The 25,393-nt window shown below is 36.8% G+C and overlaps 1 protein-coding gene across 1 annotated transcript in view; it reads left to right on the top strand.

The window, feature by feature from the left end:
- Window positions 1-424: 424 nt before the first annotated feature.
- PPP1R3A (protein phosphatase 1 regulatory subunit 3A) overlaps window positions 425-25,393 on the top strand; it is a 45,132-nt gene continuing 20,163 nt past the window's right edge. Inside the window, exon 1 of the mRNA XM_006096225.3 lies at window positions 425-1,234. Coding sequence (XP_006096287.3) covers window positions 435-1,234 — 800 coding nt within the window. The 5' untranslated portion in view covers window positions 425-434. The remainder of the gene's footprint in view (window positions 1,235-25,393) is intronic.

Raw genomic sequence — 25,393 nt, 5'->3', positions numbered from 1 at the left:
TCTGATTCTGCCCTGTTGTGCTTGCCTGCTCCAATGGATTGGTTTAGCTTAAACTGCATAGTCAGTGTTGTGATACTACATTTATTTTCTTTTGAAATAAATGGGCCTGGATTTACTTTTTACTAACAACTGAATAAAATCATATTTTTATCCTTAAGTTTTAGATTTCCTAGCACAGCTAAGTGTCTCTTTGGAATTCAGCTGATAAACACATTAACTTTAAAACTAAGAGGTAACTTTGAAACATACTGGTGAGAGTAACATGGATGTTATCATATTAATGGCCTTTGGAGGCAAGCTGGCATAGTTTACATGTCAACGAACCTATTTATAGAGCTGACTCCTTCTCTTAATGTCAACTGTAACGTTACACTTATTTTAGCCTCTGGATCTCGAATATCAGCCTTCCTAGTTGTATAGTTCTCTCTTATTTGATGTCAGAGAGCCCAATGGAGCCTTCCGAAGCACCCAGTCAGATTAGCAAAGATAACTTTTTAGAAATTCCTAATTTATCTGATTCTCTTTCTGAAGATGAAGAAGTTAAAGCTACTTTGAAACCTGGCTTCTCCCCTCAGCCTAGAAGACGAGGTTCTGATTCCTCTGAAGATATGTATCTGGACACGCCGTCTTCGGGCACAAGAAGAGTTTCATTTGCTGACACCTTTGGGTTCAATCTTGTATCTGTCAAAGAATTTGATTGCTGGGATTTACCGAATGTTTCAACCAATTTCAACCTAACAAAGGACATTTTCCACCAGGAAGAATATGTTTTATCTCCACTGTTTGACTTGCCTTCTCCGAAAGATCTTATGCAGCAACTTCAAGTCCAGAAAGCGATATTGGAGTCAGCGGAGTATCTTCCCGGGTCTGCAAGTATAAAGGGCATTATTCGAGTTTTAAATATTTCTTTTGAGAAGTCAGTATATGTGAGAATGTCCTTGGATGACTGGAAGACACATTTTGACATTTTAGCAGAATATGTGCCAAATTCATGTGATGGAGAGACTGACCAGTTCTCCTTTAAGATTTCATTGGTTCCTCATTATCAAAAAGATGGCAGTAAAGTCGAGTTTTGTATACGTTATGAAACTTCCGTTGGTATATTTTGGTCAAATAATAATGGCACAAATTATGTGTTGGTTTATCAAAAGAAAGAACAAGAGCCAAAGCCTGTGAAACTTATGGAAGAAGTTCCTAACAAACAAATAAAAGGCTGCTTAAAAGTGAAACCAAGGTGAGAATATATCTTACATTCTTTACTCTTTAAAATCTTAAAGTTTTTATGTCATTATTTCATGGGCTGTTAAGAGATTGCCATTCTGTTTAAAAATATACTGCTTGTTATGTATGAAACAATGCTGTTAGGCCTTAACAAGGTCAATGATATTTAGATAATAGCACTGTATTATCTCTCCTGCTAATATAAGAAAAATAGGGTATAATTTAATAGTTGGAAGGGGGAATGCAATGTGTGTATCGCTTGCCTAATGAGATATAAATTCCTTCAGTTGAAACTATGGGATCCAGATTCTTAACATATGAAACTATTTGTCATTTAAAATCTATTTATTTTCAGCAGTTTTGAAATGCCTTTGTTTTACTTCAAAACATTTCTGATCAATATAAAAGCGTGTTGCAATGTACCTAGTGCTCAGAAATTTTTAGCCTTCCCCTAAAAGCTGCAACACATTTTTGTTTGGAGTGATACATTTTAAGTTAAATCATCAAAGCTATGATTTTCATAGTGAACTGAAAGCAACACATAAACATATGAATGATGTATGAATTACACATAAAACATCATAATATAATTATAATCCAATGTAACATGGAACACAGGTAGTATAAGTTAATAAAAGTAAATGGAGCAGAATTAAAATAAAAACAACTAGAAATATAAATATTCAGCTTTATAGATTAGAGATTTGGGCTATGACTCCCTCATTAGTAACCTTGCTCTTTTATCAACATGCAAAAAAGAAAACTGACATTCAGATCTCTTTATTGTAGAGTTGGGTAATTTCCATGACACTGGGTCATAGTAAAACACCGAGGAGGAGATAGATCTCTTCTGCTGCGCAGTGTCCCACTGGGAAAGTCCGCAGTGCTCCCCCAGCCACAGGCAAATGTTTGATTGTCTTCTGGGTTGTCCAAAGATCAAATAACTGTGACAGAAATAGTATAATATGATGAAGAGGGGACCGCATTAAGGATTCTAAACAAAATTTAAAAAAACCTAAGATATGATGTGGGACATGTTTAACATCTTTGTGCTTTCATGTTCTGATCTAAATGTGTAATTCTAATGCATTAATGAACTAAATATAAAATAGATGGAAGCGATTAACCATATAAAATATTTCTATTTTCCTTATCCTTTAAAGTCATTTGAAAGATTAACTTACTCAACTTTGTGAATTATTCCAACTTTCTTAGTCTAAAGAAAACTTTCTCAGACTTTAACTGATGTTATTGAGAGAAATCATAATCTCTACATGTGCTGAAATAATAATTTAGATGTTTATGAAATTACTCAGCAACATGTTAGCTATATAGAAAAAAGTAAGCTCAACACTATTTAACAAACTAATTTTTATACATAACCATTTATGTGTTAAATACCTTCAAATGAGATCGTCACCATGATATTTATTACATGTGCTACAACTTGCTCTATAGAGGAAAGCAGATTTTAGAAAAGGCACATCCTTATTACCAAAGAGCTCATAAGAAAAGTAATGTTTGACTTGGGATTTTTGTGCAAGTTAAAGATACAGTTTCAAAATGACAAGAAATACATGCTGAACTATGGTATATAGAAGGGATTTCTTTGATAAACCAAACTTTCATCTGCTATCAAGAACAAATGGGCACCTGATAGGCCTAATCTACCCCAGTCACTATATTATTGGAACTTCAAGTATGAGATATGTACAACTATATACAGGGTGGGGCAAAAGTAAGTTTACAGTTGTTTGTATGGAAAATAATAAAATAATTAATAAATAATAACATAAGAATAAACTCTGTGTTTTGTGTACTCACAACTGGAAACCTGCTTTTTTGCCCCACCCTCTATATATATCCATACACACATTTGTATTCAGAACAGTAATCATTGGATTCACAGGGGATACCATTCAAGTTTTTATTTATTTATCTATTTATCTTTATTGTTGAAAGTATTACAGATGTCTCCCTTTTTCCCCATTGACTCCCTCCCACCAACCACCAGGCCAACATTGCTTTGGGGGAAAACCTGAGAAGAACAAAACCACAAAATAGTCTGAAGGCTTGTAAACTTTCCTAATGATTTATAAAAATGGAAAAAAAATCTCTCTCCTTCAAAACTACAAATACATTGAATGCACGTCTAGAACTAACTTAGTAACCACCAACACCAACATCATTCCAGCCACGTTTTGAAAAGAGGCACTTGCCTCTGGAGGAGGCTTCTGTGCTGTTTCAGTCCAACATGAGTGTTTACACCTGGTTTATATGACACTCACGAGGAAGTGTACGAAGGAAGTCCTGACAGGTCCTTAGAAGAGAATGTCCCGTTACAGAATGTTTATACAGCTTTTCCATGATATAATTGTTATGCAATGGAGTTTCAAATATTCCCAAAACTCACACAAGAGAGCATTACCAAAATTTTTTGCAAAATGTGTATTTGGCTAAAATAAAGATGAACTAATACTTATTTAATAAATAATTATAGCCTCTAAAATATCCTCCTCCCCTAAAAAGGTTACAGAATCTAAATGGGCCTTTAAAAAATAACAACATTCCCACACTTTCCATGTAGCTTACTTTGGAGGTCACTTGCTTCTGAAGATAGCTTCAGACATTCAAGTAGATTAATAATAGTGTACAATATATGTCATAGTTAAGATGAATATAAAGTTGTCCTAGAGAGTAACATCTCACTTGAATTCCTGTTAATACCAAGGTTAATTTGCTATCAGGGTCTTGGAGATTGTATCTTCTGAGAATGTCAATAATCCCTTCTAACATGTTCAGAATGAACGGTGGGAACGTGTTTAGTGAGGTAGGATTTCAGTTAAGTCGATCACCCTAGGCAATAAGATCTTTCTACAGAGATTTTAATTTTTTTTTCAGATCAGACATTGCCTATTTTCTTTGATGTAGTTATCTATTTTCTTTGATGCTTGTTAATCTATCCACTTTGGACAAAAAGAAACATCATGAGGGAGCAGAAAGCAGAGTTTGTAACTCATATGCATGTTACTGAGAGCTGCCCAAAGGCAATTAATTGCACGAATAAGTCATGCATCATGAGATACAGGATAAGTGTCATCAAATATATGGCACTCAAGTATGTGCTGATGAACTAAGCAGATTTCTGATCTACATCTCATAGGCTTTATTCCAAAGAAATAAGTGGTATTGATATAATTTGCATTAAATGTATATAGATAAATAGGCTAAAAGTAGCATACAGAAGCAGTATAATAACCTCAAAGTTAAAATTATGGACTTCAGCCTGGCTGGTGTGACTCAGAGGTTGAGCATCGACCCATAAACCAGGAGCTTATGATTTGATCCCTAGTCAGGGCACATGGCTGGATTTCGGGCTCAATTCTTAGGAGGGGATGTGTAGGAGGCAGCCCCTCGATGATTCTCTCTCATCATTGATGTTTCTATCTCTCTCTTCCTTTCTTCTTTCCTCTCTCTGAAATCAATAAAAGCATATTTTTTTAAAATTATGGGCTTCCCAGGCAATCATATCTGGATTTGAGTCCAAGCTTTACCACATGCTGGCTGTGTGACCTTGAGCAAGTTAAACTTCATTTCCTCATCTGTTAATTAGGAACAATATAATAATATCTCATAGGGGTTTGTGAGATGCATGACATCATATTTATAAACTTTTGACACAGTATCTGGCACATAGTAAGCTATCAGTAAATATGAACTGCTGTAAAAAGACAAGGCTCAATCTAGCTTTAGGTGGATCTGAAAAATCCCAGAAGGGCTCAACCTGCCCAAAAGGTCCTCTCCTCTTTCCTTTCAAGGTTCCGAAATTTTCAGCTGTCGAGAGCCATTTCCTTGTCTCTTGCAGAATTTCAATAAATAAGCAAAACTATTTGAACTGCAATTTTTCTGACATGTGTGTCACTTTCTATCTAGAACATCTTAAAGTTGGAAGAGAACTTAATGATTGTTAATATTTCTATATTTAATAGATAAAACGATGGAGGACCAGATCAGAAAGGTTAAAAAGCCATTAATTTTGCCTTTAAAAAGACATGTGCAGTATTAATCCCAGTAAATGTATACTGACTAGCTATGTGACCATGGGCATAGTACTTAATTTCTCAGTCTTAGTTTACTCATATGTAAATGGGGTAATGATGCCTGATGTTGCGATGATTAAATTAAAATGAGATTGTATTTTTAAGGTTTTCAGTACAGTTTGGGGCATATACAGAATAGTCATCAAAAGCCAACTATAATCTTATTCAGCTAATTTCCTGATTCTTGGACCTGCATTACTTCCCAGACAGCACAGCCGTCCTTGTTCAGGTTCCAAAATTCATTTCACACGTGTTTGGGTGTCAGGTACTTTGTTGTTAGGCATCAGTATCCACGTAAGAAGCATGGTGGGAAATATGATCCTGTGAAAACAAAGAGAGGCCCTTAGGGAAAGGCCTCACAGGGAATGAAAGCAGAGAGTTGGAGAGAGAGAATACCCAAACCAAATTCAGATTATTTGGATACACAGTGAAAGCCATGGATAAAAAATGAAATAAGAACCATTTATTGTACATTTAGAGTTTTCTAGAATGTGTGATCTGTAACTGATCTTGTGCGTTGGGTAAGAGCATTACTTTTTCAACATCTTTTTTTTTCCTTCCACCAGCTGCTCTATGTATGTTCCCAATAATTGGGTACATAGACTAACTTCATCTGGTTTGTATTTTAGTAAGTGAAACCAATTTATTATTTTAAATAAAGAAACTGCATAATATAGGTGTTGGATGGTATTTATAACTTGGCCAGGTGAATGCAAATACGTTTCTGAAAAAATTTAATGCCAAAGAAGAAATTTGGTCAACTTTTGTTAATTGAAGAGTAGAACTGGGTACATTCAAGAATGGGAGAGAAATACTTTCTAAAGCACGATTTTATGATTACAGAGAGTTTATATTGCAGGGTGGTAAAATCCTTAAAAGGAGGCCAAGGAAAGCATTGGAAAATGGGGCATAAGAGATGGTCATGTGGCATGTTCCGTCAGTGCCATTGAATTGTGAGACTTCCTTAATTTACACTTGCGGTATCATCTGGGATCCTGGAAATAGTCCAAATAGGTGTAAATAGCCCCAGGAGGCCTTTAGGGCTTCATGTATTCCACAGCTACCTTGTTTGAGTCCACACTAATTGTGGAGGGACCTCTGTGTAGGCCATATAGAAACATAAAACACAGCTGCACAGGCCCCAGCAAGAGGACTGTTTGCAAGCTGCCAGCTGGTTGCAGAAAGGAGCCAAATAGCTCAGTGTTTCCTTGGAGATCGACCAGGGTTTCATGATTTTCTAGTTTTTGAAAATTCATACCATCTGGCCTAGACTTTCCCTGGAATACTTGTGAACCTTTTCTGAAAGATGAAGAAGGTTTCTCTCAAGCTTGAGCTGAAGAGAATCACTATGGATATCATGCCTGACTTGGATCCCCTGGGATCTCTCTAAACCTAACTTTCCACCCAAAGCCCATCTGCAACCGTAGAAAATGGAGGAGGGCTCAAGAACTCTGAGCCAATAAAGCTCCAGACCAAAAACAAAACAAAAAAACCAAGATTGTGAAGTGGGACACAGTTTTATACCATCTTCCTATTCTGCTGACTGTGACTCATCCTTGTTCCAAGTTCTTATCCCAATGCCTCAACAGGAATAATGTTAGGGAAGTGACCTAAATGACACACACTTGAGGTGGGCCTAATTGCCCAGTGTCCTGTCAAACGTAAAAATCCTCTCTACTATGATACCTCACTTTGAAACTATGCCTAAAAATATAATATACTAGAGGCCCGTTGCACGAAGAGATTTGTGCAATAGTCCTTCCTTCCCCTGGCTGCCGGCACCGGTTTTCCTCCGGCACCCGGGACCCATGCCTTCACTCCAGCCGCAGCGGAGAAAGCAAGCCTGGAAGCTTCTCCACACCGGCCGCAGCAGAGAAGGCAAGCCTCGAGGCTTCTCTGCTCTGACCGCAGCGGAGAAGCCAAGCCTCTTCAGTCTTCAGTCTTCGCTCAGGCCAGAGCCTTCAATCTTCCCTCCGTGCCTGCATATGCAAATTAACTGCCATCTTTGTTGGGTTAATTTGCATACTCATCCTGATTGGCTGGTGGGCATAGCAGAGTGACACCAATTTGCATGGTTCTCTTTTATTAGTGTAGATATTGATATACACACATGTGTGTGTACATATGTATGTGTGTGTTTACATAGATATATACCCAGACATATATCACACAAACACACACACACATAAAATCTCCCCTCTTTAAATGCAGACACCTCTAAGATGTCAGCAATGTCAGGAGCTATCCCTATCTTATACTCAATTAAGGTTGTTGCACAAATGGGCTTTGATGTTGGATTGAGACCATGGATATGGATAATTCAAGAGCAGAAAGCACTATGAGGTTTCAGGCAGATTTGAGTACACAATTATGGTAAGGGCTCTGTAGAAGCTTAAAGACTACCAGAGTATGGAATGTGTGTGTGTGTGTGTGTGTGTGTGTGTGTGTTTATTTGAGGGGAAGGAGGACTCAAATGGAGGCATAATGGAAATAGCACAGGCTTTAAAGTGGAGCAGATTCGGATTTTTATTCTTACTGTCAACTTGGATAAATTATATATATTTTACTAGAGGCCCCAGTGCTTGAAATTTCATGCATGGGGGGGGGGGGTTCCCCTCAGCCTGGCCTGTTCCCTCTTGTAGTCTGGGAGCCCTCGAGGGATGTCTAACTGACTGCTTAGGCCCGCTCCCCATGGGGAGCGGGCCTAAGCCATCAGTGGGACATCGTTAGTGCTGCCACGGAGGCAGGAGAGGATTCTGCTACCGCCGCTGCACTCACCAGCCGTGAGCCTGGCCTCTGGATGAGCGGCGCTCCCCTGTGGGACCGCACTGACCACCAGGGGCAGCTCCTGCATTGAGCATCTGCCCCCTGGTGGTCAGTGCGCATCATACCGACCAGTTGTTCTACCATTCGGTCTATTTGCATATTAGCCTTTTATTATATAGGATATATATATGTCTCCCAGTTGCTGAGAATTTGTAGAGCCTCAAAATAGCATAGGTGATAAATTCTACATTTTAAAATCTTGTGTTGGCAAGTCATATGGCCAAGATTAATGGAGAAAAGTTTGTTTCTCTCGTGTTGGCAAGTCATATGCCCAAGATTAATGGAGAAATGCTTGTTTCTCTCAATATTATTTCTGCTGCCATGACCCAGGATAATATAAATAGTTTCAAAATTAGTTATGTTATGGGTTCAATGTTTTTAGTCACTAATCAGGAAAACTAATGTATATTTATGGCATTGCTTCTATGAGGGAAAATATTTCCAACTTTTAGCAATTTCTGGATTATAAAAGATTTTGAAACATCACCTCATAAGTTGGACAGTAGGTACTTTTTCAAAAACATTTATTGTTTTTATTTTCATTTAAATTTCATTTCATAAAAATTTAATTTTTATTTCTTGAATGCTTAAAAAATGTTTATGTCTACTGATAATTTTTTAAATATATTTTTATTGATTTCAGAGAGAAAGGTAGAGGGAGAGATAGAAACTTCAATGATGAGAGAGAATCATTGATCGGCTGCCTCCTGCACACTCCTATTGGGGATCAAGCCCACAACCAGGGCATGTACCCTGACTGGGAATTGAACCGTGACCTCCTAGTTCATAGATCAATGCTCAACTGCCTAGCAACACTGACCAGGCTGTTTACTGGTGATTTTCACTGACCAGGCTGTTTACTGGTGATTTTCATCTCATTTTCTATGAACTGATTGTTCAGATTTTCTTCCAGTTTTTTAAAAATTATCTTTATCATTGAAAATATTGCAGATTTCTCCTTTTCCCCCACTGACACCCTCTACTCTACCCCACAAGGCCTTCACCATCCTATTGTCTGAGTTGATAGGTTATGCATATATGCATATAAGTTCTTTGGTTAATCTCTTCCCACCCCACCCCTCTACCCTCCAATATTCCTTCCCCCCACCTCCAATCTGTCAAACAACAAAAACTTCTCTATATCTATGAGTCTGTCTCTGTTCTGCTTGTTTATTTCATATATAGATTCAAATGTTAATAGATATGTATTTATTGCCATTTTATTGTTCATATTTTTTATCTTCTTCAAGAAGACCCTTCAGCATTTCATATAACACTGGTTTGGTGGTGATTAACTTTTTTAGCTTTTCTTGTCTGGGAAGCTCTTTATATGTTCATTGATTCACTTTGAATATTTCTTACCATTCCTTTCTGGCCTTCAAAGTTTCTTTAGAGAAATCAGCTGAGAGTCTTATGGGAGCTCCCTTGTAGGTACCTAACTGCTTTTCTCTTGCTGCTTCTAAGATTCTGGAGTTGTTCACTGAATGTGCTGGCTCTGGGGCTTCCCAGGAGGTACAGACCAAGGTCAGCCACAACCTGTATTCTGCCCAGGTCCACCAGGCACAAGCAGCAAAGTGCTCTGGAGATGGCTGCTTCTTGTGCTGGGCTTGGAGGTGCCCCAGCAAGGCCAAGCTGTGAACCAAGGCCAGCACTGCTAGTGCCAGGCCTGGGGCCACTTACAATAGGTATGGCACTCCCTGATGCCAGATACTTCTTGTTTGAGAGATTTTAGGAAAATCTGAAGCCTGTGCTAAGATAGGCCATTCCTATGGTAAAGCCACTGAAAACAGCTTGGGTGGGCCTGAAAATTGGATGGGGTAGGATCTCAGGGAATCACCAGGGTAGGGCAAACAGTGTGAGTTAGGTTGATGGAATCTCAGATATGACACACACCTGCTGGCTCTGTGGGGAGAAGGGCTCATCAAAAGAACAATGGCCCTGCCAGCACTTCTTTCTGGGAGAAAGTTGCCCCTCCAGCTCTCATCTTACCCTGATGTCAAACAGTTCAGTTCCTCCCCATAGGTCTCTGGAGCCTTTCAAGCTGCTGCCCCAGTGCTGGAGCTCAGAGAGAGTGAGTCTGAGTAAGTCTGAGCACAAAACCTTTAAGAGGAACTGCCTGGGAGTATAGCAGCCTCAGCCTCCCTCCTCAATCCATGCTGGTTTTTACAACCAGAAGTTATGGGGACTTCTCTTCCTGGCACTGGAGCCCTGAGCTGGGGGGCCTGATGTGGGACTGAAACCCCCATGCTCCTCAGGGGGACCACCACAGCTGAGATTATCCTCCTCATTTTTATCCACCACATGTGGATGTGGGACCAGCCCTTCCATGCCTCAACCCTTCCTACCAGACTTGATGTGGTTTCTTCTTAAATTTCATAGTTGTAGGACTTCCATTCAGCTGTTCCAGATGGTTCTGAATGATGGTTGTTCTGTAGTTTAGTTGTAATTTTGATGTGGTTGTGGGAGGAGGTAAATACCATGTTTACCTATGCTGCCATCTTGACGGGAAGTTGATACTAGGCACTTTTTTAAAGTAAACTACAATATGGTGTGGGTGTTTTTTTAAAGTTGTTCTTCTAAAGTGGTTCTTTTGGACTAAATAACTGAGTTGGCTATGCAGAATTTCACCTTATTACTCCTCTACAGAATATCTATGAATAGGAGATAAAATTTCATTTTATATAAATCTTTTCCTCCAAAAAAATACATTATATACCATTGCATTTCAGCCATCCCATTATCTTAAGCATTCTCTTTACCTTACCACTATATAAAAAAGTAAAAGCTCCTCAGAATATCTCTCAATTGTTTTCACATTTTTATTCTGCTTCTCTAATAGACTTACTTCATAACTGGCATGGTACTGTTAATAACTGATTTTGAAACCTTCATCATACCATCTTGCTGTTTAAAGGTTGCATGAAAAATAGAAATAAATTGCTAAATAGTTATGCATTGTTTAGTGAGAGCCACTAATTGTACATTAAACAAACCTGTCTTATAAAATTTTACTATTCCCTCCCCCATTAAGTTACTCTGAAAATGGACTGTATGTGTTGTACAGGAGTCTATTCAAATCACATCTAGAAGTAGAATTTAACATTGTAAGACAATGATTGTCTTATGTGCAGTTGTGGATTTGAATTTTACTTATCCCTTTTGCAATTTGTGGTAGTCAAAAAGATAAAAATATTTGCTCAATTTATATTTGTAAAGCCTGCCAAATAGTAGATGCTTTTCCTAAGTATATGAAACAGATTTAACGCCCATTTAACGCTCATGTGGCATTCTGATTTGTTTAATAAAATTAAGCCATTATACAAACATACCATGACTCAAAATCTATAAGAAAAACTTCAAGCTGATTTTCATTCTTAAAAATTACTGTGGATGTCTTCACACAAATACAAATCACATAGAACCGCTCAGATACATTTCAGCGTCATAAGCCATATGTAAAATGAAGCTGGGCAAAAAATGCACATTTTGCTAATATCTTCTTTTGAGAACGTTTATAAATAATTTCATAATATATTGTTACAACTTAAATCTTTTGAGTATTTATCAATAGAAAAGTTGCACAGATTTTAAAAATCATGTTGAGGTACCCTAACCACTTTGGCTCAGTGGATAGAGCGTCGGCCTGCGGACTCAAGGGTCCCGGGTTCGATTCCGGTCAAGGGCATGTACCTTAGTTGCAGGCACATCCCCAGTAGGGAGTGTGCAAGAGGCAGCTGATCGATGTATCTCTCTCATCGATGTTTCTAACTCTCTATCCCTCTCCCTTCCTCTCTGTAAAAAATCAATAAAATATATATTTTTAAAATCATGTTGAGGTGTAGCAGAAAAAGAATATAGTCTTCACATGGAATCTTAAGTAGATATATAAAACTATTGAATTTAGTGTAAAGTTTTAAACATTGTCTCTAATGATTTCTTAACAATATTCATTGAATTGTATTGTGCTAGAACAGTGGTTCTCAACCTGTGGGTCGCTACCCCTTTAGGGGTCGAACGACCCTTTCACAGGGGTCGCCTAAGACCATCGGAAAACACATATATAATTACATATTGTTTTTGTGATTAATCACTATGCTTTAATTATGTTCAATTTGTAACAATGAAAATACATCCTGCATATCAGATATTTACATTACGATTCATAAAAGTAGCAAAATTACAGTTATGAAATAGCAATGAAAATAATTTTATGGTTGGGGGTCACCACAACATGAGGAACTGTATTAAAGGGTCGCGGCATTAGGAAGGTTGAGAACCACTGTTCTAGAAGATACCATCTAAGTTTATCTTTTGTTTTCAGGCAGAATAATTCTGAAAACTACTCAAGCCAAATAGTTATAAATTTATTAATCATCTCCTTGGAAGATAGTATTTTTCAGTAATGCATTCTATAGGAAATACTGTGCATTTTATGCAGCTATTCATATTGTTCTATGCTTTTAATCTTGTCATTTGTTTCTCTGATTTTCACTCTAATTAAATGTTGGAGTCCTTATCATTATACTTTAAAATTTAGCAAAATTAGCCCAGCTGGTTTGGCTCAGTGGATTGAGCATAGGCCTGTGGACTGAAGGATCCCAAGTTCAATTCCAGTCAAGGGCACATGCCCAGGGTTGCAAGCTCAATCCCCAGTTGGGGGCATGCAAGAGGCAGCCAATCAATAGTAGGCGACCCCTGTGAAAGGGTCGTTCGACCCCTAAAGGGGTAGCGACCCACAGGTTGAGAACCGCTGTTCTAGCACAATACAATTCAATGAATATTGTTAAGAAATCATTAGAGACAATGTTTAAAACATTGATGTTTCTATCTCTCTTTCCTCTCCCTTCCTCTCTGAAATCAATAAAAATATATTCTAAAAAAACAAAAATAAAATTTAGCAAGATTATATTGTTTCTATCACTGGTTTTTATTTTTTGTCAAGTTACCCAATAACTTTAGATTTTTTTCTTTGAGGTCCTAACTAGTAAACTAATAAAAATAGTTTGTAGTATTTTAATGCAGAATTCAGAAAGATAGAAACTCATTACCAACTGGATTCTCTTAAGCAATTAATTATACTGTTATTTTAAGGACTGTGCTTTGCCAGGACTAATGCATCAAGAGGAAGCCCGATAGGTTAATAGCAGGCTAGCTAAGGAGCTCTCCCTCTTTAGTTTATAGGACTGAGTAATAGAGGTAGTATTCATATTATTACTATACCTCCTCTGGTAGTCAGAGACAGGAAGGATACTTTTTTACAAAATTAAAATATTTCAGAAGATTCCTTAATTTATATCTCAATCCTACCTAAAATGATAGCTGTGTTAGAGTTACTGAAACCCTCTTAAACATATAAAAAATAATTTAAAATACTAGTTCCACTAATTTCTAGATATCTGATTTTTAAATAAAATTTTACTCAAACATGTAATTGCATAAGTAAAACATTGAAAAGAAATATTGATTAGATTTGTAAAAATCAAATGTAATATAGATCGGCTGAAATTTACGTTTGTTAGAAGTGCATCCTTTTGTAGAAAGGTTAATACTGTGTCTATAGGCAGAATTCATTTAATATATGTTAAATTTCTTGACATGCTTGTATGTGTGTACAATTTTAACTAAGCTATTTTTTCTGGTCAATGAATATGTGCAAATCCACTTGATAACTTATTTAGTAAATTGAACATAGGTAGCAGTATGCATTCAAAACATCTACATTTAATTATCCTTGATGCATTTCTTTTTCAATGGAAAAAATACACACATATGTATGCATGAGCTTTACTTAAAACTTGTCTTGTGTATACATATGTGTGTATTAAATATAATAAAAACATTCTTCAGTTAGTTTAGTTTTTCTATTATGTTACATTTTCTGTATTAGTAATATGTCAATCAAAACAAACTTTGGCAAACCAAGTTGTTTTTATTTTTATTTTTTATTTATTTATTTTTTTTGGAGATCACAAACTTTATTACTTGCTATTATTGAAGCACTTTTCATCTACCTCAATTTACTAAGTATACTTGAAGTTCTCAAAATAGCATCTAATCAGATGGTCCTACAGCTTTCATTATTATTTGTGAAAGTTCTTTTAAGTACATATTTCACTATTTCAGATTACCTTTTGGTTTTAGAAAATGCTAGTTATATGAACATACAAGGCATTTGTTTCCAAATCTCATAAAAGTCATGTAGTTCAATAAGACCCCTACTCCTATTGTCGATTTATCAATATTGTGAGACTTGCTTTTGCCATTTCATTTCTTTGTTATACTTCCTTTAAATTACCAGTATGTTAGCAATATTTTCCCATGAAATAACTACACCTATGCTATAAAAATAAAAACTTTTCTTAAATAAAAGGGTTTGTATTGGCCACATTTGCATCTGTTACAATTTATTTATAGGTAACAAAATTAACATTTAGCAAAAGACCTAATGTTTATCAGATTTTTTTGTCTGTAAGGAAGAGGACTTTTGCTATATGGCCCTCTATATCTATTTAGTCAGAATGTTCACAATGGTGTCATTTACAAAATGGTGGCCTTTCCCTGAACTTTTAAATACCTTAAGTGTGTGCCATCTAGCCAAGTGGATTGCAAGTTCCTTGAGGTCACGAATGGTCTATCAGTCTAGGCATCATTACCCACAGTGACCAACTCAGGATTTTGCACATAAAAAACTCTGAAAAAATATTAAAGGCAACTGGTTTTCTCATTGATAATGCTGAGGCCTGGTAAAACAAAGTACCTTCCAAATATTCAGAGAATGAATTATGTTTATTATAGTTTAATATTGAGTGCTTTTATTGTTTCCATAATCTTTAAAAATAAGATGCCTCTGGACATCTCCATCTGGATATCCAGGTGTCAAATTAATTTCCATAAAGTCCCAAAACAAAATTACATTTCTCCTACACTCTTAATTCTTTTTCCTTTATTCTACATTTTGTTTAAGATCATAGTCATCATTCCTTCCAGGCAAATAAGAAACTTCAACATAACTACTGGTTTTTCTTTTGCCAGCACCTTTTAATTTCACATTTATATTTTATTCTATGGCTGTGGAGATAATAACTGTTCATTTGATGAAAAATAAAAACCACTTTAAAATATATTGTATGTTATAAAAACAACAGATGAAAAGGAATTCTGTTTCTGCAATAACCACATATTTGTTTTCTAAATTGACTCAAAATTAAATATAAAATTAAACATTTTAACCATGTTAACATCTTGTAGACAGTCTAAATTTAGATGTTACTTTCAGTTACCATGGTATCAAATTGAGGAATAAATTGATAATCTCATTATTGTCTTTCCTCTTTTTTAATGCCTTTAAGGAAATGATTCATTGAGTCACTACAATTTTACTTTTCAGTAATGTCAGGTAATCTTAACATCTCACAGGAAAGAAATACTTATTGGTCAGCCTTTGACATCCTTTATGCTATGGTCTAGACCAGGGGGACCAGAACCAGAAAAATACAACAGGCTGAGTAATAAAAGACCAAAGGCAGCTACTGTTTGTCCACTAATCAGAACTGAGTCATTCACTCTTTGTTCTTGCCAGGACCAGGATCAGGGCCAGAGCTCCTGTTAGTTCTGCTGCTAATATGACACTCACAGAATCTGACACCAGTGGATCTGGACCTGGTTATCCTGTCTGCTTTTTTTTTTTTTTTTTTTACTGTATTGACTTCCCTTTACCTCTACCAGATTCCTCCTATGTACCTAAACATTACCAAGTTGGGTACCACTGTCATCTCTGTCTTTAGATTGCAGTCTTGGTCTTACCCTACATGTAACCTAGAGCAATACAATGCATCTAAAATGTTTAACCTTAAAACCTACAAAAGGACAGTGTGATCAATCTGCAGCACTCTCCTGAGCACTATTTAAAAGTTTTATTTTATTTTGATATAATTTTAGATTTTAAAGAAAGCAACAGGAAGAATATGAAGAATTCCCATATTCTTGTAGACAAATGTTTTAAAATTATATAACAGAGGGTTCTAGTTGCATTGATTCTTGTAGGTAAAATCTTTTACTTTTGAAAACTTTAAGCAGTGGTAACTTTCTAGTTTGCAACTAATGGCCTATTTTGCAGAATATAAAATGCATTTTAAATGTTTTGTGAAAATATTAACAAACTCAATTGGAAATAGCACTAATATCAAATATATTATAATGCTTTTAAAACTTTTAAAATTATATTATTTTTATGACAAATGTATATTTTAGGAAATAACATAAATAATTATATATTTTACATGGTAAAAATAATAACATATCTATAATATAGCTCTTATATTAGTTTTCATTAAGACTTTATCTATAATGTTCCTAATATCCTAAACAAATTTATTGTACAAAACCTAAAGTCTTCACACAGTGTACATGTATTGTTGAGGTAGGAAAATGCATGACATTTGCAAATAGTTATATTTCACTTTCTGAGAAAATTCTCAATGAAGTTAGTTGAAAATTAATATTTCATCATTTATATTTGCTGTTTTCCAATTAATTTTCTGTATGTAGACTGGTTCCACTGGAAATGTTACTTGTAAGTCTAAATAAATATTTTCTGGGGAAGGCTTAGCTGTTGGCTGAGCAATAATTTGTTGTACAATATAATGTACTTTTCTGTGATGAATTGTAACCTCTGAGGAAATTAATATTTTGGAAACGTTTTTAAAATTATGTCAGCATGATTATAATGGTCAAGTTTGTGTGTGTGTGTGTGTGTGTGTGTGTGTGTGTGTGTGTTTCTTTAATTCCTGGGGAATTGTTTAGCCACTTGTAGTAATTTTGGACCAATTTTCTTTCATTCTCCTAATTTTGTATCTATGAGTCTGTAACATTTGTGAGAACTTGCTTGCAAAACCAGGTGATACTTTCATCGCATGTATGGACCAAAGCCTATTGATAACTTTAATTTTATATTTTACTACTACATTGACTTAGTTTGGTTTTCTAATTTAAAATTTTCTAATCATATAAACTTAAGGAATGTATGTTTTAATTCTCTTATTACTATTTCCTAAGTGATATAAAATGACCTTTCATTAGATCACTTTTATACGTTGCAGTAAGCAAAGTCAGTCCCATTTCACATGAGAAATTTAGGCAAAAGGGATTCAGTAGATCAAGTGCAGGAAATACATGAGAGGAGAAGCTGGCTTTGTGAATTAAGGTCTCTAAATTTCTGTAGCTCAGACCAACAGTGCTTCAAAAAGCCAATTATTCATGAAGAAATTATGGAGTTTTTAGCTTATATAGAACTCTTCTAGAAAGTTTCTATCTTCAAGCATTAATTTGGTCAAGGGACAATATTTATACACATGATATGTTATCAACCAACACATTATGTGCCAAATTGAATAACATATGCTCAGAGGAAAACATAAGGGTTAAAGAGCAACAGGCATCAGAGAAGTGATTGTACTACAGGCTGACCTAATTAGAAACAGCATCAAAAGGAATTGAACTTGACCTTGAAATGGTAAAACTTGGGTCAGTGGAGAAAATGGTAGGAGAGCATTCACACAGTAAAAATAAAAAAATTGAAATGGCAGCAAAAGGACAAGTTGAAAGTTTTGTTAGTCAATCAGATTGCCTGGAATGGAAAGAACTGTGTGACTCAAAATTGAAGAACAAAGTTGAAAAAGAATTGTACATCTTGGTAGGCTAAAAATTTTGAATTTGAGTCTCTATACTCAAGGACAAAGTAGCATTTTAATTCTATTAATCCAGAAAGAGTATGCTGGGTAAATTAGAATGAAGAAAAAAATATGAATTATTTTGAATGTAATTGTAAATTTTAACTATAACTTCCCTAAATTTTTTTCTCTTTAGATGATTTCATTAATTATTTAAAGATTCTCATTGCCTTGAAAACTTCTTATAACATTTATGAATATCACCATACTTATGACTATGTTTGAGTTATATCATAGATTAAATAATATTTTCTATGTTTATAATCATTTTTCACTTACTGTCTCTATATATTGGAATTTTAAAACAAAAGTCTTATCCTTTTCCACTATCAATTTCATTTTAAGTAAGTAGATATGAATTATGCCAGAGATTATATATATGTACTAGAGGCCCCGTGCACGAAATCCATGTACTCAGGGGGAGTGGGGGTGTCCCTCAGCCCAGATTGTGAGAGGGCGCAGGCCAAGCCGAGGGACTCTACTAGTACACGATCAGGGCCGGGGAGGGACGTGGGAGGTTGGCCATCTAGGAAGGGACCACAGGAGGGCTCCAGGGTGTGTCTGGCCCATCTCACTCAGTCCCGATTGGCCGGACCCCAGCAGCAAGCTAACCTACTGGTTGGAGCATCTGTCCCCTGGTGGTCAGTGCACGTTATAGTGACTGGTCGACTGTCTGCCTCCTGGTGGTCAATGCTCCTCATAGCAAGCAGTTGAGCGGCCTTAGCATATCATTAGCATATTACGCTTTGATTGGTTGAATGGCCAACCAGCTGACCGGATGACTGGATTCTTAGCATATTAGGCTTTTATTATATAGGATATATACCTATTTCATGAGTGATTTATTATACTACTTTTGTCATACTTAGATTTATTTTTTGCGATTGGTTTCAATCCCAATTATTCCTTCAAAAATTAAGGTTGATATTTTAACTTAATGAAAAAGATTAGCTCAGGTATTTGAATCTTTACCCTCTTGAATATATGGAAATCACATGGAAATAATTCTACTAGTATGATTTATTTTATAACACTAATGACCTCAAAATTGAGAGGGTATGGGTCTTTGTTAACATGAAATAAAAATAATTATGTCAGCTACAAAGCTCTTATTATGCTCTTTAGTTTGTGTATTGATTGGGAGTAAAAAATCAATAACTGGAAGAAATTAACATAGAATCTTTATACCTTCCACAAATATTTATTGAAACATACTAAGTATCAGGTACTATTCTAAGCACTGAGTATACATCAGCAAAAAAAAAAAATACAATTCTTGTGCTCATGTAGCTTATATTCTAATGGAGGGAAAACTAGGAAGTAATAAACATAAAGAATAAATATATTAAAAGGTGATACATGCAATTAAGAATATAAAATGCAGAGCAGCATAAGAAGAATAAGGAGCAAAGTATTTTTTCGGTGAGAAGGTGAAAATTGATTAGAGACTCAAAGACAGTCATGAAAAAATCTGGGGGACTAGAGCTCCATGCTAAAAGAAGCAACAGTGCAAATACACTAAACAAGTTCAAGTGATGGACTTTCTCTTCTGCTTGCATAGGGTTCTCCTTTACTTTAGGTCTCTTTTAGAGTCTTGTGCTTATTTCCCATAGGACCAGTACTACCCACAGAGTCTCTGAGAGAAATAGGGACTGCAGCAAAAGCACAGATGAAACATACAATTACCTGTTGTCTTGGACACCAATCTTTTTAGGGTCCCTTTCACCTTTCTCTAGCTGCTTTACAGCTTCCTGGGTCCCCATAGGCTATATTTTAGACTCATCTTTTATTTAAATTAAATCTTTATTGTTGAAAGTATTACATCTGGCTCCTTTTCCCCTCATTGATCCCTTCTAGCCCACTCACACACCTCCCCGCCCCAGACCTTCACTGCCCTAAAGTCTGGGTCCATGGGTTATGCATATATGCATATGAGTTCTTTGGTTGATCACTTCCCAACAACCCACCCTCCCTTGATATTTCACACTCTGATATTTCACACTCTGTCCCATGCTTATATGTCTCAGGATCTATTTTGTTAATTAGTTTATTTTGTTCATTAGATTCCACATATGACTGAGACCATGTGAATCTTGTCTTTCTCTGACTAGCTTATTTTTGCTTAGCATAATACTCCCCAGATCACTCCATGCTGTCCAAAAGGATAAGAGATCCTTCTTTTTTTTACTGCTGCATAGTATTACATGGTATAAATGTACCACGGCTTTTTTATCCACTCATCTGATGGACACTTGGGGTATTTCCAGATCTTAGCTATTGTAAATTGTGCTGCTATAAACATAGGGGTGCTTACATTCTTTCTGATCGCTGTTTCAGGTTTCTGGGGATATAATCCTAGAAGTGAGATCACTGGGTCAAATGGGAGTTCCATTTTTAATTTTTTGAGGAGACCTAATACTGTTTTTCATAATGGCTGCACCAGTCTGCATTCCCACCACCAATGTACTAGGGTTCCCTTTTCTCCAGATCCTCGCCAGCTCTTGTCATTTGTTGATTTGTTGATGGTAGCCATTCTGACAGTTGTGAGGTGATACACCATTGTTGTTTGAATTTGCATCTCTTGTTTTGTGTCCTAACATATGGTCTAGCTTTGTGAATGACCCATGTGCACTTGAGAAGAATGTATATTCTGCAGCTTTGGGGTGAAATGTTCTATAAATGTCAATTAAATCCAGTATGCCATTTAGAGTTACTGTTTCCTTGTTAATTTTTATCTGGATGATCTATTCAATGTAGTCAGTGGGGTGGAAAAGTCCCCTACTATGACTGTATTGTTGTCAATCTCTCCCTTATCTGGACATGGCCCTCTAGAAGTTTTTTTTATATATATATTTGGGTTCATATGTTTACCAGGGTTACATTCTCCTATTGGATTGCTCCCTTTAGTATTATGTAGTGACCTTTGTTATCACTTGTGATAGCCTTCATTTTGAAGTCTATTTTGTCAGATATGAGTATTGCTACCCCAGCAGTTGTTGTTGGTTTGTTTTGTCTTTTTACTCTATTTGCATGGAAATTTTTCCCATCTCTTTACTCTCATCCTGTGTGAGTCTTTTGTTCTGAGGTGGGTCTCTTGTAGACAGCATGTATTTGGGTCATGTTTTTGTATTCAGTCAGCTACCCTATGTCTTTTGATTGGAGCATTTAATTTATTCACATTTAAGGTTATCATAGATAGATACGTATTTATTGCCATTTTAATTCTGTATGCCTATCTTTCTCTCTGTATTTCTTGTTCTCATTACAGTAGTAATTTAGAATCTCCATTTCATTTGATTCCCTTTAGCATTTCTTGTTTGATGGTGATAAACTCCTCTAGCCTTTTTTGTCTGGGAAGCTCTTTGTTTCACCATCTATTTTGAATGATAGCCTTGCTGGATATAGTAATCTAGGTTTCAGATCCTTGCTTTTTATTACTTTAACTACTCATGCCATTCCCTTCTGGCCTGTAGAGTTTCTGATAATAAATCAGCTGACAGCCTTATAGAAGCTCCTTAGTAGGTAACACATTGTTTTTCTCTTGCTGCCTTTGAATCTCTCTCCTTGTCTTTAATTTTTGGCATTTTAATTATGATGTATCTGGACATGGCCCTGTTTGAGTTCTTCCTGCTTGGGATTCTCTGTGCCTCCTGGACTTGTGTGATTTTTTCCTTCACCAGGTTAGGGCAGTTTTCTGCCATTATTTCTTCAAACACATTCTCTATCCCTTGCTCACCTTCTTCTCCTTCTGATACTACAATTTTACAAATATCGTTACATTTCATGTTGTCCCCAAGCTCTCTTAAGCTGTCTTCCTGTTTTTTAATTGTTTTTTTTCTCTTGGTTCTCTGATTGAGTGATTTTTTTCTTCCCTGTCTTCTAATTCACCGAACCTTGGCTTCCTCTAATCGGCTGTGTATTTCTTCCACTGTGTTCTTTTTTAGTGCTATGTTATTCTTCATATTTGCTATATCTTTTCTCATGCTGTTGAGCATCTCTGCCATCATTATTCTGAACTCTATATCTGATATATTCTTATCTCCATTTCAGTTAGCTCTTTTCAGGAGAATTCTCTTGTTCTTTCATTTGAGGGTTGTTGTTTTTTTGTTTCCCCATTTTGGCTACCTTTTGGGGCTTGTGACTATGTATTAGGTCAGTGGTTCCCAAACTTATTTGGCCTACCAACCCCTTTCCAGAAGAAATATTACTCAGCGCCCCCTGGAAATTAATGTTTTTAAATTTTAATAGCGATTAAACAGAAAGATATATGTATTAATGTTTCTACCTTTTTCGTAAAATATAGTAAAGAAAGGTGTAAATTAGAAACATTGAAGTTTGAAATTATGAAACTATTTATTGAACTCAGAATAGAAAGGTAATACAAAAAAAGTTAAAACAAATGCACCTGTGGCCATCACCGCCCCCCTGGATCACTGCAGCCCCACCAGGGGGCGGTAGTGCTCACTTTGGGAATCACTGTATTAGGTGGATCTGCTATGCCTCTCAATCTCTAGTGCAGGACAGTGTAAAATTCTGTTCCTGAACAATTAGATCAGGTAAAGACTCAAAGTCTCCAGAGTTCTGCCTCTGCCTGTAGTCTGATTACATTCGGTCTTTTTTTAAAAAAATTTATTTTATTGATTTTTTACAGATAGGAAGGGATAGGGATAGAGAGCTAGAAACATCGATGAGAGAGAAACATTGATCAGCTGCCTCTTGCACACCCCCTACTGGGGATGTGCCCGCAACCAAGGTACATGCCCTTGACCGGAATCGAACCTGGGACCCTTCAGTCCACAGGCCGATGCTCTATCCACTGAGCCAAACCAGTTAGGGCTACATTCGGTCTTGAGGTTTTCTAACAGGGTAGGGCTAATGCTTCTGCCTGGAGGTTAATTGTTTTTCTCAGTCTCTTAATGGGCCTCAGAAACTCCATAGGTTGTGGCAAAGGGGTTTCCAATTGGTGTGGTAACTGCCTTCCCCACAGGCAAATTCTGCCAGTATAGCAATGGTCTTACTGATAAACATATTCTCTGCAGCATGAGAGAATGACTCAGCATAAAAAACCAGGGTGTCTGCCTTCTAAGCTCTAAGTCCAGAGCCCCCAACCCTGGCTTCTGCCCACACAGCTCCTGTCCACACTGACCTCTCTCTGCCAGAACCAAGGTGAGTGGCTATACACATAATTTTCTTCATTGGCCCTTTAAGAGAATGTCTACATTTACAGCCATTTCTTGCTGGCAGACAGCAACTCTGCTGCATTTCACAGCCAGATGTTATGTGGGCACCTTTCTCAGTTCTGGTACTCTCTGCTGGGGTGTCCAGCTTGGGGTTTAGACCCCAGAGTTCTCAGTGGCAATCCCCACAGCTGTGATATCTCTTTAGAACTTCAGCTGCTGTCTTTGGAAACGTAGCCAGCACTTAAGCACCACTGTCCTTCCTACTAGTCTCTATGCAGACTCTACTTTCCATCCTTAGTTATCGGGGTTCTGTCCAGCTAGTCTTCAGTTGATTATTCAGGATCACTTATTTTGTATTTTAGTTGTAATTTCAGTTTGGGCCTGGAATCTTGTCAGTGTATCATCCACTTACCCCACCACCATTTTTTTCACTAGACTTATCTTTTCCACTGATAGATCCAGTTGCAATTTTAGCGAAGGTAGAGTTGTGCTTAGTTAATCTAATCAAAGAAGAAATTCTGCATTTGAGTTAACTTGAAAAGTACTAGATAATTGTATCTATCATTATTTTTATTTTCAAATGCTTTTATTATCCCAAATATTACAGTCAGATACGTTTATGTAAATTAGTATTTGTGAGAAGAAAAAGTTTTTGTATAATCAATACCATATACACATAAATCAAGTAAAACCATTGTAAAGGTTTGTTTCTGAAAGACAGCAAGTATAATCTTGCAGTACCTTCACTTATTACCAAATCAGGAAAAAAATCATAATATATGTAGTTATTTTATTTTTATATGAAGCATTCTTTTACATATGATAAACTTCAAACATGAAAATATCAGCATTACACATGAACTTATATTTAAACTTTAATATTGCACTCTACCTTTTTTTTTCAGTGACTTTTACCTCATCTCTATTATTTTCAAGATTAATTGTTTCTTTTATAGGATCTCCTCTAGTAGTGTCTTTGACAATATACTTTATGTTGCTTGCATTTACAATAATTGTTTGGAAAATTTGCTACATAGTACACCTAAAACTATTTTATTAGCTCTGGCCACAAATCTGGAAACTAAAAAGCTTCTGCACAGTAAAATAAACTGACAACAAAACAAACAGGCAGATGACCAAATGGGAGATATTTCCAAACAATAGCTCCAATAAAGGTTTAATATCCAAAATATATAAAGAACTCATAAAACTCAACACCAAACAAACCCAATTAAAAAAAATGGGCAGGAGACCTAAACAGACACCTCTCCTAAGAAGACATACAAACAGACAATAGATATATGAAAAAATGTTAACCTTACTAGCAATTAGGGAAATGCAAATCAAAACTACAATGTTATACCACCTCACACCTGTTAGAATGGTTATTATCTACAAGACAAGTAATAACAAGTGTTGGAGAGGTTGTGTAGAAAAGGGAAGCCTCATTCAGTGCTGGTGGGAATGTAGACTGGTACAACCACTATGGAAAACAGTCTGGTAATTCCTCAAAAAATTAAGAATTGGGCGACCATATGACCCAGCAACTCCTCTCTTGGGTATATACCCAAAAAACTCAAAAACATGTATTTGCAAAGATATATGCACCCATATGTTCAATACAGCATTATTATTCACTAGAGGCCCGGTGCATAAAATTCACACAGGGGAGGGGTGACCCTCAACCTGGCCTGCACCCTCTCCAATCTGGGACCCCTCAGGGGATGTCTGACTGCTGGTTTAGGCCCGATCCCACAGGGTCATCGGACATCCCTCTCACAATCTAGGACCGCTGGCTCCTAACCACTTGCCTGCCTGCCTGATTGCCCCTAACCACTCCCCTGCCTGCCTGATTAACACCTAACTGCTCCCCTGCCAGCCTGATTGATGCCTACCTGCTCCCCTGTTGGCCTGATCGCTCCCAACTGCCCTCCCCTGCCAGCCTGATCACCCACAACTGCCCTCCCCTGCCACAACCCACCTCCTCCACCAGGACTCGCCTCCTCTGCACCGCACAGAGCCACAGGACCCTCAGGCCTCACTGCACAGAGCAGCCACCAGGCCCTGCCTCCATTGTGCATGTGGCAATCTTGTGATGGCCATCTTGTGGTGGCCATCTTGTGATGACATCACGCGAGGGTGTCAGGCAAGGGTATGATGCCACCTAGGCTTTTATTATATAGGATAGTGGCCCATACATGAAGACAATCAAAGTGTCCTACAACAGAGGATTGGGTAAAGAAGATGTGGTAACATATACACAATAGAATACTACTCAAGCCATAAGAAAACATGAAAACACTGCCATTTGGGAATAACCACAGATGGACCTTGGAAA

Source organism: Myotis lucifugus, unplaced genomic scaffold (assembly GCF_000147115.1).
Source record: "Myotis lucifugus unplaced genomic scaffold, Myoluc2.0 scaffold_171, whole genome shotgun sequence".
Taxonomy (NCBI): domain Eukaryota; kingdom Metazoa; phylum Chordata; class Mammalia; order Chiroptera; family Vespertilionidae; genus Myotis; species Myotis lucifugus.
Note: the sequence above shows the minus strand (reverse complement) of the source record. Positions and strands in the feature narration are given on the sequence as shown.